The following is a 17397-nucleotide window of genomic DNA, read 5'->3' as shown; positions in this document are numbered from 1 at the left end:
TGTGCCAGTGCTCAGCACCTGCACAGCACAGAAATGCTGCCTGTGTTCGGAGGGAACTTCCCGTGCTCCAGTGTGTGCCCACTGCCTCTTGTCCTGGTGCTGGGCACCACTGAAGGTAGCCTGGCTCTGTACTCCCTTCAGGTATGTGTGCACACTGATAGATGCCCATGAGCCTGCAGGCTGAGCAGCCCCAGCTCTCTCAGCGTTTCCTCACAGGAGAGGTGCTGCAGTCCCTCAGTCACCTCTGTGGTACTCTCTCCGCTATGTCCATGTTTTCTCTTCTACTGGGAAGCCAAGACCTGGAGTCAGTGCTCTGGGTGGGGCCTTACCAGTGCCATGCTCAGGCTGTGTCTGGGAATTATTTTAGTTACTACTCGTGACACTGAACAGAACAGCGAGCTTTATTTGGGTGAATCCAACCCCTTGTCTGTTTCTAAACACTGGCATTGTTGTTCTGGAGCCAGCTTCTGTCACCGTGCTGTGACTACACGTGACGACGCTGTGCTGCATCTGGCCTCGCTGAGCGACTCAGTGCTGCTCACTGCCCTCCCCGCCTTGATGCTTATCTCAACAGCAGTGATGTGGCTGACAGGAAGGGCTGTGGAAGGGCTACTCAACGCTGCTGAGCAGTTTAATTTGGTGTTGCATCAGTTCAGGGAGTGTCACTGGTGGTTGGGTGTGATGACAATGACTGCAGTGCCTGCGGACTACGGGTATTTGCTTTTGCCTCCTCTGGCAGCTGTTCACCAGCTGCAGGTATTTCACCCAGCACAGTCAGGTGAAAAAAGGCATGAGGTATGGATGGGATAAAAATCTTACCAAGCATTTTAAACAGTACTGTAACCATACTGATATCACATGCTTGTGAAACTGATAAATGAAGGAACCTCTGGAAATTAAAAACAGGATATTTCTTTAAAGTTTCATCTTAAATATACTCTTCATGCACTTCTTAAACACAGGTTTAGCACCTCACACAGGAATTTTAAATGCTGATAATGTGCTACATGCAAAGAAAGAGCTGGAAAGTCTAGTTTGGAAGACATTTAGCTACAGGAATTTGTAGCAATGGTGGTCTCATTTTAAAAGCAAGGCAGAAATGGTGTAGAGAAGTATTTATCTCTTTTTAGACCTATGGAAAAAATGTGAGTTTTCACATGAGGCCTTCTTCAACTGAAGTAAAAGCCCAGTATTAGATTTGGTAAGGATACTACTGACATCTTCATGAGATCAGCAGGAGGGCTGTGTGCCCAAAAGCTTCCCTCAGTTATGATAGCAGCAGCAAACTGTCTGCCTCCTATATTCTTGTTGCCTTGTTCATTCTGAAAAAGTGGTCATCTTACTCTGATTTTATACCAGAGCACAGTGTACAGGCAGCGAGTGTTTTGGGCTATAGAAATTGTATATATGAAATTGTATGAAAAGTATACAATTTCACTGTGTTTTGTGTGTTCTTGCCAGACGAATCAATCTGGAAGTGCTACACTGGTGTGTGAAAACTTAATCCAGGGTCTTTTGCTTTGTGTCTTCTTCAGAACATCACGACCATTTTAAAACACTTCATGGGCCCACAGTGCACAGCATTTGCTTTCAGATTATGAAATAAACATAGCTTGGTGCCAAACTAAAACATAGCTGCACTAAATACATGGCATTGGCAGGTGTTTCAGTTAACAATTTCTTCTGCCAAGTTCTTCTCCCAGCCTGTCCTCATGTTTGTGATTGCCCCAGCCCAGGTGCAGCACCTTGCACTTGGCCTTATTGAACCTCATTAGGTTCACGTGGGCCCAAACCTCAAGCTTCTCCAGGTCCCTTTGGATAGCATCCCTTCCTTCTGCTGTATCAGCTGCAACACTCAGCTGGGTGTTTGCAAACCTGCTGAGGGTGCGCTTGATCCCACTGTCAATGTCATTGATAAAGACAGTAAAAAGCACAGGTCCCGTGACAGACCCCACAGGGACACCACTCATCACTCGCCTCCACCTGGACATTGAGACATTGACCACCACCCTGTCTGTGGCTGTCAGGCCAATGCATTGAGTATCAGAACATAAAGCCTGTCTGTGCTTTACTGTCCAGTACCTTATGTGTTTCTGTGATACAACGTGACAGTTTCTCTGCTGGTAACACATGCAACTTCCTGACCATTTCGGTACATTTAAGTTGAGGAAAGACACTAGGAGAAGGCTGAGGCGTTTGTGAGTCTTCAGTCTCTAGACAGTGGATCAGAGACAGAAAATAGTAACTAAATTTGCTGCTCAGGAGACCAAACAAAAACAAACCAACTTAGCTCTGTAGCTTGCAGTGTATCAGCACAGATGTGCAAGACAGCTGGCAAAACTCAGCCGGCCTGCTCACAGACCCAAGTCCTGGCTCTCAGTGGCCTTGTGCTTTGCCAGGACTGTGGTGGACAAAGCAGTCTTTTTCCCCCAGGTGCAAGGATGAGGAGCAGTGCAGCATATGCACTGTTAGAGGTCTTCTGCAGCAGGTGGTTGTAACAGACGATGCCCATAAGGTAATGAGAAGGCAGTGCAGGATGTCTTACACGTCTGTAGTGTCTGTTAACAGCTGGGGACAGAATGTCAGCTGCTCGCTTCTGCTTTTACTCCCCTTCTGCCCTCCTGGCAGTGGATACAAAGGCTGGTTTGCCCTCTTTGACTTTCAAGGTGTGGGGTGCCTTGAAGTGCACAGGGTCAGCAGCAATGAACCAGACACCACAACACTGCTGATGTTCTCCCCCTGGGAGTGTGTACAACTGCGAGTCAATGTCCAGAAAACCTTTGGTACACAATGATGTGTCTGAAGCATGGGGGGTGTTTCTGAACATGGAATGAAGAAGTAATAAAAAAAGCAGAACAAAAATCACCACTACACTCTTAAATATGAACTTTTTTTTTTAATTTTACAAACCCACAGATGTCGCAGGGAAAACCAAGGACTTCTACACCACTTGCCCCAATGCAGCAAGTTCTTGTTCAGTTGCCAGAAAAAAAAATTAATTCAAAGGCATTTGAAGAACAATTTTCTTGAAGAGAATAGACTTTAAAATGTTTAGTGTTATTTTTTTTTTTTCAAGTATTTTAAAATGTTTAAATACCTTTCATGTTTTCTATCTGCCTCAAACATCCCTTCACCTGATAGGGAAAAAACATGTCTGGAGTCTGAGCTATCAAAATGCTGTTTGCATCAGGAGGTCTGAAAAGCAAAAGCCTGGTCCCACTTTTAATCAGACATCCCTGTGATGGGAGGAGGATGGAAAGGTCAAACGACAGGGATCCTCTCTGTTAGAGCCTCAGCGCTGTTACCCCTGCCATGAGATGCTATCACTGTGGAGCAAAGCACATTTCTCCTCGACTTGCTCATGGAGCTACTGCTCTGGTATTGAAGTTACTGGGATTCACTGAGTAAATAAAGGAAAAGGAACACTAAGAGACCTTGGTGACATAACTTTGCTATGTTGTAGTAGGCTCTAAGAACCAGTGCATCCCTACTTGCTGATTCTGTGAAAGAATGTGGCACAGAGGGTTTAGGTCACTACGTGAAGGACCCAGGACTGTTTCTCTGGCAGGTGTCTTCTTTCTGGGATAGCCGGTCAGCTAGATTGTTCTGTTTCTCAGTTTCTCCTTCTGTGAACTAATTGTCATTACTAGAATAACTTTAAAGTGTGCTAAAAAAGCGGATAGATAAAGGCAGAATTATGAATCAAGAAGAACTAGCTAAAGAAACCACCTCCCTTAAATGTGGAACACGACTACGCTGTGTCATCTTAAGCCTCTCCCTAGGTCAGCAAGCCTTTGCTGGTAGTTATATACTCTGCTCCAAGGCCACTGGGTGCCTTGAACACGAGAATGAGGCTCAGATTTGACTTTCCATCCGTGAGATGATGGTGAAAGCAGGACAGTGATACCGTACCTGCAGCCACCAGCACTGCTGAGGAGACGCACCGTGTCGCTCTGCAGTGGATGAGATTTCTCAAAAGGTAGTCTTTACGCTCAGATGCAATTTAAAATCCATTACCGCATTTTAGCTAACTGGCCGCTACAGAAGAAAGTCCCCTCTCTGCTAATCTGGGAGACAAAGTGGTGGACTAAGTCCCTTGAGGAAACCCCATAAAATAAAATTAACCCCAACAATACAATTCAAATAATTTACTGCTGGCTAAAGCCAGAGCACAAAGATGCTCAGTGCTACGCTTGTCAGTTTGTTTGGACTGCTTTGGCAGTCCGTAAGCTCACTAGGCTGTGGTCTTTTTCCTTCATTTGCAAAGCTTCTAAAATGGGACTCTGCCCTTTAAAGATGATGTAATAAATAACTGCTTCCTCCAAGTCCTTCAAAAGCCACAATTTCCAAATGCAGCTTTTTTGTTTGTTTGTTTGTGGAGGCACCTTCCCTTGTTTCCACCCACTGAAACTACCACCTGCTGTTGGTGATTATTTTGCATTTACTTTGTGGGCGGAAGCCTAGAAATAAAAAAGATGGTCACACTGTAGACTTCTCATTCCGCAGAGGTGGGAAATGAGATGTGTATCCCCAAGTATTAGCTAATAATTTGACACAACATGTATACTCCCTACCGTACGTCAATATATGCTCATAAATAATTCAGCTACACTTAAAAGCAACATCTGGGCTTGCCAAGAGAAGTGATTAAAAACAACAGAATTGCACGTTGATTCCTCTGAAGTCAGATGAAATTTAGAAAAAATACAAAAAGAGAATACCTAATTAGGAAATGTTGAAGTAGTCACTAACTATTCAGAACATTACTCTGATTCTGTAGCTGCTCTGGTCAAAGAAAAAATTTTGGGCAAAGTATTCGCTCCACCCATTATTAATTTAAACAGTCCATTTCTGCTATTCTTCCAGGTACCTAGTATATTCTACGTGTAGTATAATCTAGTACCAGGCTAGCAGCTCCAAGAAGAGCAGGATCTGCTAGATTTGAGACCACCACATCCACAGTTTTAACAGAGGACAAAGCCTGTCGCTGTATCACATCTTTGACAGTATTGACGTAGTGGCTGGCTAGGACGCCAGAAAGGATCACCAGAGAGGGGTTCATGGTGTGTAGAATGTTCACAACTCCGAGGCCTAATGCTGTACCAGCTGAAAAAATAAAATAAAACAAAATTAAGTAGAACACTCAAAGCAGTCCAAACATCATTTTTTGCAATAGGTCTGTTAGCAGCTAATAACACATTAGTCAGGAAATTGTTTTATTCCATATGGCAGAACGTTTTTAATTTGTTATCACAAGTGTTAGTTTGCCATTACTCTTTCCTTCAAGGAAAAAAAAAGGCAATTTTATTGCACAATAGTGCATTATTCAATGATATGGATGTGAAAGACCAAGCAATGTATTACCACACTTGTAATGTAAGAGAAAATAGCAAAGCATTATTCTACTTTCTCAGTGCTATCAGCTATGTATGAGGAAGGGGACTATGTCTGAAGCTAGTAAAATAGTAAATTATCCAATGTAAAGTAATGTGAATTGCCTTTGCTTGCTCAGACAAGACATTCCCTTGACTACAACAGAACGTCCCCAAAATTTCCAGTATGAAAATCCTGAGACCTCACTTCTTTTTTTAATTTAAAGCCAAACCTGATCTTTGCAGGAACACAGAGACTCTTCAGGACATCTTTTGCTCAAGTTTCCTATACCATTGTATTTAACTTTTCATTAAAGTTAGTAATTATACACAGAGAGTTCCTTGAGTCTAATGCAGGTCTGTTGTTTGCAGTGGTATAGTGTATCCCCCAAAATCTAACCATATAAGGGTTTTCTGCCTGTGGCTGTCTTCTTACCTGTTCTGAGAATGCTTTCTGCTTTTGTGTTCCCAAGTTTAGCTGCCTGAATGAGATGTGCAGCACTAACAACTTCCTCCTTCTTCATTGACATTCCTTCCACTAAAAGCAGATCCGCTGTTTATGGAGGAGAGAAAGCCAAGAGAAAAACATGGTGACGTGGTAAGTCAAGAAATGGAGCGTAAACAGGCAGTTAAGATTTTTCCATCTCTTTCACTTTCATACTGAAACCTGAGCAAACTGGCCAGTCTTGAGTTTAGCAGTTATATGCATATTCAGGAAACTCTTTGCAGAAGCAGGACATCAAATTTGTAGCATGGTAATTCACTAGTCCTATCATCTGCCCCAAAATTTCACCAAATAAGAAAAAACGTTCTCAGCTTCAGTCGACAGACTGAGAAGCTGTTGCAGAAAGATGATCCCTGTGAAACTAAATCTCTCACAGGCTCCCTGTCCAGTTGGCTACCTTACAGCACACTTAAAAAGGAAAAACTGAACTGTACGACATGATTATTGCACTTCTGAAGTTAGAGGTTCCAAGTATGGCTTTCCTGCGTATTGCAATCACTGAAATATAATTGTATTGTACTGTACAGGCTGTGGCAGCTCACCCTGGCCATACACAAGAAGTCTAAGCTCACTGTCTTTATACCTGTTGTCTCCTCCTCAGAAAAGATGGCAGGTCTATTCTTTCTTTTTTATGTCTTCTTTGCATTTTTTTTAAATACACTACAGCTTAGGAATCTATCTAAATATTAAAAAAAAATGAAGTACATAGATACCATCATGCAGCTTCTTAGCTTCTCTCTGCAATGCTATGCCAGAGGCATATGCTTCTATACATCCTTGGCTACCGCACAGGCACTCCGGTCCATCCAGAGATACAACAATGTGCCCAAGCTCAGCAGCACAGAATGAACTGCCATGGATCAATTCGTGCTGGTGAACGATTCCACCTCCAATTCCTGCAAAGATACAAAACCGGCCATGAGTAAAAAAGACAAAATACAGTTTTTAAAGGCCCCGATTCTGTAGGACATTGAAGTTTACATATTCTAATACAGACAAGATAAAATATGTGCATCCATGATCCTCTATACTGAATCCCCAAAAATGACTGGTTACTGAAGAGCTCTTGTCTGTTCAACACACCTACTAAGCAAGCTCAAAGCTCCCTCCTATTCATATAAAACAAACCAGTAAGCAATGCTTATTCTTTCTTCCAAGCTTATATTAAAGGCCTATGGATAGTACTGAACTACTATGACAAATCTTTAAGAGCTTGTGGGTCATGCCCTTTATGCACAAAACTAACCTTCCAAGTGGCCGTAAAATTTTGCATTTCAGATGCTTCATATATTTTAGCAGCACAGTTTGACAGCTGTAGAATGACTGTGAACTCTGTGCTGAAGACCCAGGGCATTTAAACCCAGTCCCCTGCTGCCCCTTCACAAACGCAGGTGGGGATTTATCAGCCAGTTACTATTGCCACCATTCTAAAGGACTTTAAAAAAAAAAGTTGCACACATCTGCTTTTGAGATATTGTATGTCTTATTCAGGTGCTTATCTAGCTGTTCTACATATATGTTCTGATCTGACTTCTATTTCTGCAGATGAAAGAGAATTAACTGATCTATAAAGCTGAATAAAGCAAAAATATTCCAGCTAAAGTTGGTCAGATTTTGCTTATTTTGAAAAAACTGCTTGCCTGCATAACTGTATCAGCAGAAATTCTTTTATTGAGAAGCCTGTACCGTGCAAAACGTTTAATTTGCCTGAATAAAAGTAAAAGCACCCCCAAAGGAACAAATAAATGCAGTGGCAAAAGGACTTTTGGTTTAAGAAATTAATGTATAAAAGTTTTACAGGCACAATGGTGTTGTTTATGCCTTTAATATCAGATGAGACTCAATCAGATGAGTGATGCTAGTGATATTTTGACCCTGGGTTTCACTGAGCTGTAACATACCCACCTGTACCAGTGATGAGCGTTACAAAATTTTCTACTCCCTTTCCATGACCAAATTTCCTTTCAGCTAGAGCTGCACAGTTTCCATCGTTGTCCACCCAGACTGGCAGGTGCAGAGCATCAGATATTGGGGTTCTGAGATCCACGGAGCTCCACTCCTGAATGAGTTTTGTGGAGTGAAGCACAATTCCTTCTCGGGGGTTTACCCGTCCACCTGTGGAAATACCTAAGTCCCAGAAATACAGGAGAGAAAAAACAAAATTAAGTCTACATAAAACTTTGAGTAAAAATATTTTTTTCCTCTGTGCATTGACAAGTATTTATATTTCTAATATAGGCCTTGAAACAGAGTGCGAAAATAAAAAATTCCATGTATTTCTGGCAGTGCCATTTCTGACATGTACAGAGAAGTCATAGAACTCCCTTGCTCTAGTCATGACACACCTAGTATCTTAGGACTAACTAAATGGGCAATGGTTGACGTTAGTCTTCCTACTTCAGGCAAGATTGCAAAGAATTTTAATATCTATGTTTATTTTTAGCTATGCATGAAAGATAATACAAGAGCAAACTGTAAAAGTGTTCAATTTCTCCCTAGAATTAAAAAAAAATTGCAACAAAACCTTACTTAATAGTTGCTAAGTCAGCAAAAGCTCGTTAAAACATACCTACTTTTTGTCCTAAGTATGTAATCAACGTAGACAAACATGGAAATAGCAGAAGCCGTCTCTTCATCCTCTTTTCTATCAGCTCCAGAAAGGTAAGTTAAATACTGCTGCAGGCATCTCTGCTGTAGTCACGTAAGTGATTCTCAAGCAGACTGGGATACCGACAGCAATCTACTTCTGTACTACAGAGTGCAAGCTAGGTAATGCATTTTTGGTAAATTTACTGTCCAAGAGCAGTGAGTGGATAGCTCTCATAAACATCTCAAAGCAAGATTTGTGCATACAACTGTATCTGCTTTGGCTTAAAATTTGTGTTTGGTAAAAAAAAAAAAAAATCATTAATAGCTGCTGGTGTTCTCTGGAAATGTTAATCTTTTCCCTCATTTTCATAAAGCTGTTTCTAATACAAATTCTTTGAGTGAGAAAAACCACCACGACAACACAAAGACAAAAGCATAGAAACTAATTACACAGCTGTTACAATCTAGACTTAACGTGGACATCAAGACACAAAGATGTTGAAAACTATTTTTTTCAGTGTTCTGCTTTTTAGTCGCTCTTTAAACATGTTTTGTATTAATGGGAGTTCTTCAATACAAGTTACGCTCATGTAGCTATTTTTTTGAGTGATGACCAAAAGAAAGAAAAAGCTTTTCTCATAGAGCTATTAACAGAAAGCTTTCTTCTCATTTATTTCCAATGATTATTACTTTTACCCTTGCCTATGACAGCTAGCCAGAGTTACTGATAATGGCTCCAGGATTAAGTCTGACCCTTTCTCTTCTGCCTTGCAAAAATTCCTCCAAACTTATAGGAACACTCCAACTTATGATTATTAACCTTAAGGAAATTACTATCATCTAGCAAATTAATTATTCCCATAGGAATTTTATGTCTTTCTCTAAAGAGAAATCTTAATTTCAACTAGCATTCTGATTCAAACTGTAAGGCTGAATGAGGCAAGGAGCAGCTAACAAAAATAAAGTAATCAGGTAAGAAATTTATTGTATTCTGTAGCACACCTCCTCAGTGGGCTGAAGAATAAATAGGGATGTTATCCTGGTAGAATGACAAACAAAAGGAAAGCTTTTTCCCCACATAAAAACTCTGTAAATTGCTACCTTTTCTACAGGAAGTTTGAGGCTTGCAAGATTCAGCACCTGGGCACAGTAAAACAGTCTGGCTGGTTAAGTCATGTGTGTTACCAGACAGGTAGCCTGAAAGATTTGTTGTGTGTGTATATATCTTATGACAAGAAGGACATGGACTTGTTAGAGCAGATTCAGAGGAGGGCCACAAAAATGATCAGAGAGGTCTGGAGCACCTCTCCTATGAAGACAGGCTGAGGGAGCTGGGATTGTTTAGCCTGGAGAAGAGAAGGCTCTGAAGGCCACCTTACTGTGGCTTTTCAGGACATATTATAGGGGGCTTGTAAGAAAGACAGGACCTTTTTACCTGGTCCTATAGTGGCAAGATGAATGGCAATGGTTTTAAACTGAGAGAGGGTAGATTTAAATTGGATATAAGGAAGAAGTTTTTCATGATGCAGGTGGTGAGGCACAGGAACAGGTTCCCCAGAGAAGCTGTGGATGCCCCATCCCTGACCGTGTTCAAGGACAGATTGGATGAGGCTTTGAGCCACCTGGTCTGATGGGAGGGGGGTTGGATGAGATGATCTGCAAGGTCCCTTCTAACCCAAACCATTCTATGATTCTGCTACGTAATAAGTAAGACGGAAATGAAAGAAAAGGTTGCCTTTATCTCTGTGAGCTGCAAAACTGATCTAACCTTCTAGCCTTTTTATTCTGCTTTAGTGTAACTGAGGATTCTGCTGCACAGTTGATCCTAGCCATAAAGAAAGGCTTATAGGCAACAGTGGAAATTGGACTCAGCTGCAGTTACGTTTCAAGAGCTGTTTCAATATACACACAGCATCTGGGTCACAATTCTGAGACTGCAGTTAACTTAAAAGTCCACTTCTGCTATATACCACAGACTTTACACAGGCTTCATTTAGAGAACCTGTAGAATGCGTCATTCAAAACCACAATCATGAAGCTCAGACACAACACAAACAGCAACCTTTTAAGTAAAGTGGGAGCCTCTCCTCTAAGTTTAATCGTGTTGGAGGTTAGGACTTAGGCGCTGTTAAAGCTTAGCAGATTGCATTCCTGGCTGCTACAGACTAGGGCAACTTCAGTTTTTATAGCCAGCTTCTCATTTTCATAGTCACTTTAAATTTATTTTCTGTGTGTGTTAGGAATGTAATTTAAGTGTTTAAAATACACAGGATCTGTTTTAGAGAAATATTTTAAATTAATTGATAGTGATTTAATTACATGTTACAATCAGATGAAAATACAAAAGAAGGTAATATTTATTAACTTACCTACTCCCAAAATTCTGCAGTTCAGTTGTACTGCCTCTGATGCAGCTTCTATACACATCTTTAGAATTAAACCTAGTCTGTCTTCGTAAGTTTTAGGGTTGAGCTGTGTATACTTCTTAACTATTTCACCCTAGAAAATAAAAATCACAAACATGATGCATGGAAATGTACTTTATGATGAAATTTCTCTTGAATTTCAACACAAGTCAACCTAAAAATGGGAAGTCACAACTTTTCTCTTTTCATAAAAAAAAAAAAGGAAGTATATCTTAGGTCTTGGTCCTACAAACTGTTCTGTGTAGTAAGATTCCTGGTGACTATGGGGGACAAGCTTGCAAGATTAGGTCTTACATTATGCTTCAACCACCTGTCTGAAATAAAATACATAATGAACATGTGGGTTGTGTAAGAAAATATTACAGGGCTTGCTGGAACTATTGTTAGGAGTTAACTGTGATACAGCAGTGTTGTTAAGCTCATTTTTGAAGTGTTAAAAAGATCAAGAGAATAACAAATAGTAAAAGGACATAAAATCCACAGGACTTTAAGAATAAAATGTTTCCAATTTGACTACTTGGAAGTTTGAATGGTTTCGTAGACACTGCTACTTTACCAACTAGAGGCGAGTTAGATAGAGAGAAATACCTGAAATTTCAATGTATAACTTACCATCCTTTCAGAATTAACATTTTTTCTAAGCAGTTATGATTCTGAGTCACTTGAAATATTTCTGGAGCACCATCTACTGTGACGTCTGACATATGTGGGAAGGAGGTCCCAAGAGAAAGGGACTGTTTTTAAAGCCTACCAGTCATGCGGTGGCAATGAAAAGAACTATGCACACCCGCATCTGTGGGTACTAGGGAACCTTAGTGTAATGTTAATATTGCAGGATTAGGACAGGAAAATACAGAAGACACATCAGAAAGTTGTCCTGTAGTTCTAGGACTTCCCACAGAAAAGAAGTAGCTAGGAACAAGTACTAGCAAATGGGCTTTGCTAGTTTAACAGCAGCTTTAGAAAAGCAAACCAGCAAGGCAAGTTGCATCAAGGCTGGATGAGAAGTCCACCCAGTTGGGGAAAATCTACTTTATCCCTCAACAGCAAAAGCCAGTAGGACTGCTTGTTTTTGGAGGTCTTTTGTGTTATACACATATCCCCACCACAGGATGCACAGATGCACAAAGCCCAGTAGAGTTTGCAGAATAGCTAAAAGAATAACAGGGTATTTACCTTCATACTGACGATTGCTACTCGGAGATTTGTTCCACCTAGATCCACAGACAAAGCACTCTGTGTCTCTAGAATATGGTCTATATCTTGAGAGATATTATCTTTGACAGGAGGAAAACAGAATTTCTTTTGCAATGGCTCTTTGAGATTGATGGATTTGAGGAACTTCAAAATCCTTGGAACAGCATTACCATCTCCATATATTTTTGAGCTGTAATATGAGAAAAGAGATCAATTTAAATGTAAATAACACTGCAATCTATGAAGTTGTTTTTTTTTTTTTTTACATGATAGGATACTGTAATACTGTAACATTACAAAATTTTGGTATGACTATTCTGACAATGCTGCACCTCAGACTACTCAAGTGAGTCATGGGATATGGTAGAATACAGTAGTCTGAATATCATACACAACAGATTATGCAATTTGGCATTAGCTCCATTTAGGAATGTGGAACACGGAATGTAGAAGAATGGAAGGTTAATCATGCCAAAAAAAAAAAAAGAAGAAAAAAAATTAAGTGTTTAATGAAAGGACACACACATAATAAAGTTATAAAATTACATAAATTAAGAATTTGATTTCCATATATACCACATGCCCAGACAAGATGTGCTTATCAGAAAGATGACAACTAAGTAACAATTAATGGTACATTCATGCCAGTTTGCTACAGAGAAGTCTCATTTTAAAATATTGCCATACCTAAAGCACACATTTGTTATTCCAGAATTTATTTTTCTTACTTTACTGAGGTTCTTGAAAAATATACTCTTGAATTTTGTCCTTAATTAAACACATGTAATCTCCTGAAGCTTTTAAGAACTCAGTTATTTTAGAACTGTGAGTCAGTACTGTATGGCTGAAGAGGAATGAATTCATCCAGCAGCTCCCCTGGGAGCTTGCACTCAGGGCTCTCTGTGTATCATGCCTGAAGTCAATCCAGCTATGAAGTAACATGTCCTTCAGGCAGGAGTTAGGGGCAGACAGTCAGGATGTTCTCCCTCATGCTGCTACGATGGAGCAAGCTATCATGTTAATCTAAGCCTCACATATGAATTTCTCAACTTTCTGTTGAATGTTAAATTTCTAGTTATACCAAAATAATCCTAGCAACATTTTGCTCTCCAGACACAAATCCCCACACCAGAGATTGCACTATGACTCTGAATGAGCCATGTAAAATGAAAAATAATTTGCAACCTCAGATTAGTGCACTGGAAAGAGTGATCAAATATGACCATGTCAGAACTAAAAGCCTATTTCTCTACTGCTTTAGCATCTCAAAGGAAGACAACGGTACTTACCATGGGTACTGTTTACCAAACTGAAGCTTCAGAGCATGCAGAATCTTATCCTGTGTGTCAGCATCACGAACATGAAGAACGTTTTCACCTAGACAGCAAAAGTTAACAAAATAGGACAGGTCAGCTACTTTTAAGATGTTAGAGCATAAGAAGAGATCAATTTAGAAATTGCTTTAGAGATGAGTATGTATAATTATTTTTGTTTACTATGAGCAGGAAAGACTGCAGCCAAATGAACACTACTCTTCAACCTTTCTGTGCCTGCCCTTGCTCCCAGTGAAGCAACACTGACTCCTATAGGATGCTGTCATGCCTTACAAAACACTGGAGAGTAAAGTACCTTTCAACAGAATACTACTATTAAATTAAAAGAGCACTGATGAAAAGAGGGAGGCAAATAGCTGTTTGTGCCATATCTGTGTCACTGAAATACCACAATACAGTTAATTCCTGAAGTAGTGATGAGTTCCTGTTTTTACAGTGAAAATTGTATGCACACAAAACACTGAACTAAAGAAAAAAAAAAGTTGCCTATTCTGCTACACTCCAAATGGAGATATATTTTAACTTGTCCACAGTCAAAAGCCTAATTATTTTAAGCAAAACATACAAACATCACTAACATGGTACAGGAATAGCAAGCAAAGTTTTAGAATAGGTCAAAAATTATTTTGCACCGATACTGCAGGATGGTCTCTGTAAAACATTTGGTTTACTTTATTCCATAGAACAACAAAAAAAAATCAAAACGAAACAGAAATATAAAGAAATTAAAGTAGTTATGTAACTATAAAACACAAACCTGTAGTTATAAAACACAAACCTGTTTCTCTTCCTGTCTGACGCGTCCCCAGGTTGATAACAGGTGTACCAAATGCTCCCACCTCTCTGACACCACAACTGCTGTTGCCAATCATACAGCCAGCATGAGCGACTAGCTGAATGAACTGGTCAAACGGGACATGCTTCACTGCCCGAAAATTGGGATGATGTTCAATGCCCTTCTTCCTCATCACCCGAACCATCTCTTTGCTTCCTACAGAAAAACAAAAGGCACAAATAAATGATTCAAGTTCTGCTGCTCTGCTGAAAGCCTCAACACGCAAAGGAGCTGAAAGCAGTCAGTTGAATTGTCACCTCAGAGCTGTTTTTGTTCCCTTTCAGGCATAAAAGCCTAAGTGTGATCCCAAAATCCACTATAAAAAGCCTTCCTGTAATATTTTAATTAGTGAAGGAGGCATTGAATGTTGCTTCTGCATGTCACATGGTTTCCCTTCATCTTCTTCCTGAATGTGGAGAAGATGTTCTCCAGCACTGTGGACATAGAGTTGCAGTGGATGCAAGCCTGATGCTGAAATCGTCCAGCTCCATCCTGCTGGAGGTTCTGGGATAAAAACACTCTGTAAGAACCAGTATATGCTTTACATACTATCTATTCTCTGTCCTTCTGTCATGCAGGCGTTTTACTCACCTGCATCCACGTTGGGGAACAGAACAAGTGTTCTCTTGTTGAAGGAGATGAGTGCATCTAGAGTCAGCTCAAACATCTTTATGGAATGTTTAATGTCCGTGGTTACAGGATGTTGCAAAGCAACTATATAATCTCTGGGTTTGACATCTTCACCTGTTCAAATGGAAAAAGAATAAAAGGTTATGTTTGTTTGTTATTTTTTGTTGTAGTTTTGTTTTTTGATTGTTTTTTTTTTTTAATTGGTAAAGAATAGTATGAAGAAGAGACGACAGTTCTGAAACTACTGACACAAAAGCCTCCACAGTCAAGGCACTGAACGGGATATCTTACATGTAAATTTCAGTGCTACAATAAAACTTGAGGGGTAACAGGAGGGTTTAGCTTGTTACTTGCTTCTCTAAGTAAAACTCATAATTTTCACCTTTCTCTAAAACCCAATACACTGTTAACATGCAGGCCTCGATCTAAAGCATTGCAAAAGACCACGACAGAGTGGAGAGCCTGTTATGACATCACTCTAAATCTGGAATAACATGAAAGCCCTGGAGCAGCTCTTAACTTTCACTAATGGCTTTGAGAAAATAATGTCCTGCAGTGCTGTTTCACAACAGCAGGTGGACAGGTATGATCATTCTTACAGCAGTACAGAATTCTCATTATCACTCATTACTCAAGTTTTCTGTCAGTTCTTCATCATCAGGCAAAGACTTTATTCCCATTGCTTTAAAAATGTGAAAGCCGTACTTGTTTTAGTACATTTGTTAAACAATTTATCTGCTACATATTCACCTGCTGATCTAGTAAGATTCTACCTTCTAAGTACACAAGTTATTGTGCCAGATAGGACATTGCTTTGTCAAACACAAAAAGCAAACACAAAACTCCACTATTTACCAAAATTACTTTTAAGCAAATTAACACGAATGGCCCTGTTACAGTGAATTCCTCAAAAGAATATTCAAAATATAAAATCCCTTTGATTTTTTTTTTCTGTAATTAGTCTTAAATAGCTCAGATTCTCTTTTGATACATCCTTTATACCATCATAACTGTTCACATAGGAAAAAGTCTATTTTTAAATTGTTCATATCAAAGAAGTAATCAATTTAAGGAAGGGTTTTTTTTTTGACTTTGTAAAAGGATCAGATGTATTTGCTAAGACAGATTTGTAGCAATACTTGATACAGGGAGCAAACATACTGTTTTTTTGTTGTTGTTGTCTGTGTTTTTTGTTTTGTTTGTTTGTGTGGAAACACGTTCATAATAATACCCAATTAAATAAACTAAAACCTGCTAGCAACAAGCCTGCCTGTTGCTTCCTGTACTCTACTCAAAGCCACTGGTCAACAGATCCCCAAGTCCCTGTGGACCACAGATTAATAACCCAGTCAGAGTTTGTCTGAAGTCACAGGAATAACATTAAGAAGTGGACTGCTTACCTAGCCACACACGTATAACACTCATGTAGTCTTTATTTTTGGCAGAGAGGAGCTTGTCATACGAGGGACAGCCCGCTAAAAGGATGCGGTCGTGGTCCTCACACATGGCTATCAAATGCTGCTCCGCACTCCTGGTGCAGCACACATGGTAGTGGGCCAGTTTGGTGATAGCGTGCCTAATAGAGTCATCAATGGTCCCACTGACTTCCCCGCCTTCAATGTGAAGAATGCGGATATTCATCAGGGCTGCAGATGTGGCTAGTGCCAAAGCATCAAATCTGTCACCGTGAACGATCATTATGTCAGGTTTCAGGCGATTCAGGACATCTGGTAACTTCACTAACGCCAGGCCCACTGACTCTACCATGGCTGCCTCATCCTCCCCTCTCACAATAGTGTGCAGTCTTGTATGAATATCAAAGTCATCCTGTTCAATCATGCGATAGGTGTTCCTGAAGATAAGAGAAAAAGGGTTAGAGGAAATGCAACTTGGTTTTACAGCAACACAGCTTGACAGAATAATTGCATACTAGAAAACTGTAACAGTGCTATGCTTGAACAAAGGCCTGCGTATCCTTCGCTAGGCAAACAACAAATGTATAAATACAAAACGGACAAATGTATAAATACAAGAGACAATGCAAAGCTGAGGACTCTATGTTCAAGTAAAATACCTTGCTGCTATCATCTAACAGAAAAAAGTTTTTTTTTAATTATTTTTTTTAAATCAGGTTAGTTTTACAGTGTTGAATACATGTACACCTTGCCATGTTACTGCATGAAAACAATGGCCAGTATAAAGCAGAGAGCATAAGGCTGAGAATGTACAGTGGTGGAACTTCACTCCTTAGCAGCTTCAGGTAACAGAACTTCCCACAGTCTCACAGAAAATCGCAAGTCCAAAATGTGTCTTTACTTGAAGATATGCATAGCATTTCTAAAAGTTTAGTGATGCTGGCATGCTGAGGCCCTTATGCTAACATCTACCTTTGTCTTGCAAAGTGTTTTCCTATCAATTTCATTTAACTGAGCTCAATCTGATAAATGCACGCAGAGAAAAGCAGAAACCAACCTCAGCAATAAACATGCTTTTCTTTCTGCTTTTCTCC

The 17397-nt window shown here is 39.9% G+C and overlaps 1 protein-coding gene across 6 annotated transcripts in view; it reads right to left on the bottom strand.

The window, feature by feature from the left end:
* Nucleotides 1–2876: 2876 nt before the first annotated feature.
* The window catches only part of GNE (glucosamine (UDP-N-acetyl)-2-epimerase/N-acetylmannosamine kinase), a 28887-nt gene continuing 14366 nt past the window's right edge, over nt 2877–17397 (bottom strand). For all 6 annotated transcript variants that reach the window (XM_027446326.3, XM_027446328.3, XM_072030732.1 and 3 more), the window contains 10 exons: nt 16289–16740; nt 14850–15002; nt 14202–14414; nt 13379–13466; nt 12069–12279; nt 10836–10965; nt 7783–8004; nt 6591–6773; nt 5809–5925; nt 2877–5106 (listed from right to left, as the gene is read on the bottom strand). In XM_027446326.3, coding sequence (XP_027302127.1) covers nt 4871–5106; nt 5809–5925; nt 6591–6773; nt 7783–8004; nt 10836–10965; nt 12069–12279; nt 13379–13466; nt 14202–14414; nt 14850–15002; nt 16289–16740 — 2005 coding nt within the window. In that variant the 3' untranslated portion in view covers nt 2877–4870. The remainder of the gene's footprint in view (nt 5107–5808; nt 5926–6590; nt 6774–7782; nt 8005–10835; nt 10966–12068; nt 12280–13378; nt 13467–14201; nt 14415–14849; nt 15003–16288; nt 16741–17397) is intronic.

Source organism: Anas platyrhynchos, chromosome Z (assembly GCF_047663525.1).
Source record: "Anas platyrhynchos isolate ZD024472 breed Pekin duck chromosome Z, IASCAAS_PekinDuck_T2T, whole genome shotgun sequence".
In the NCBI taxonomy this organism is placed as follows: Eukaryota; Metazoa; Chordata; class Aves; order Anseriformes; family Anatidae; genus Anas; species Anas platyrhynchos.
This window is presented reverse-complemented; position numbering and strand designations above follow the sequence as displayed.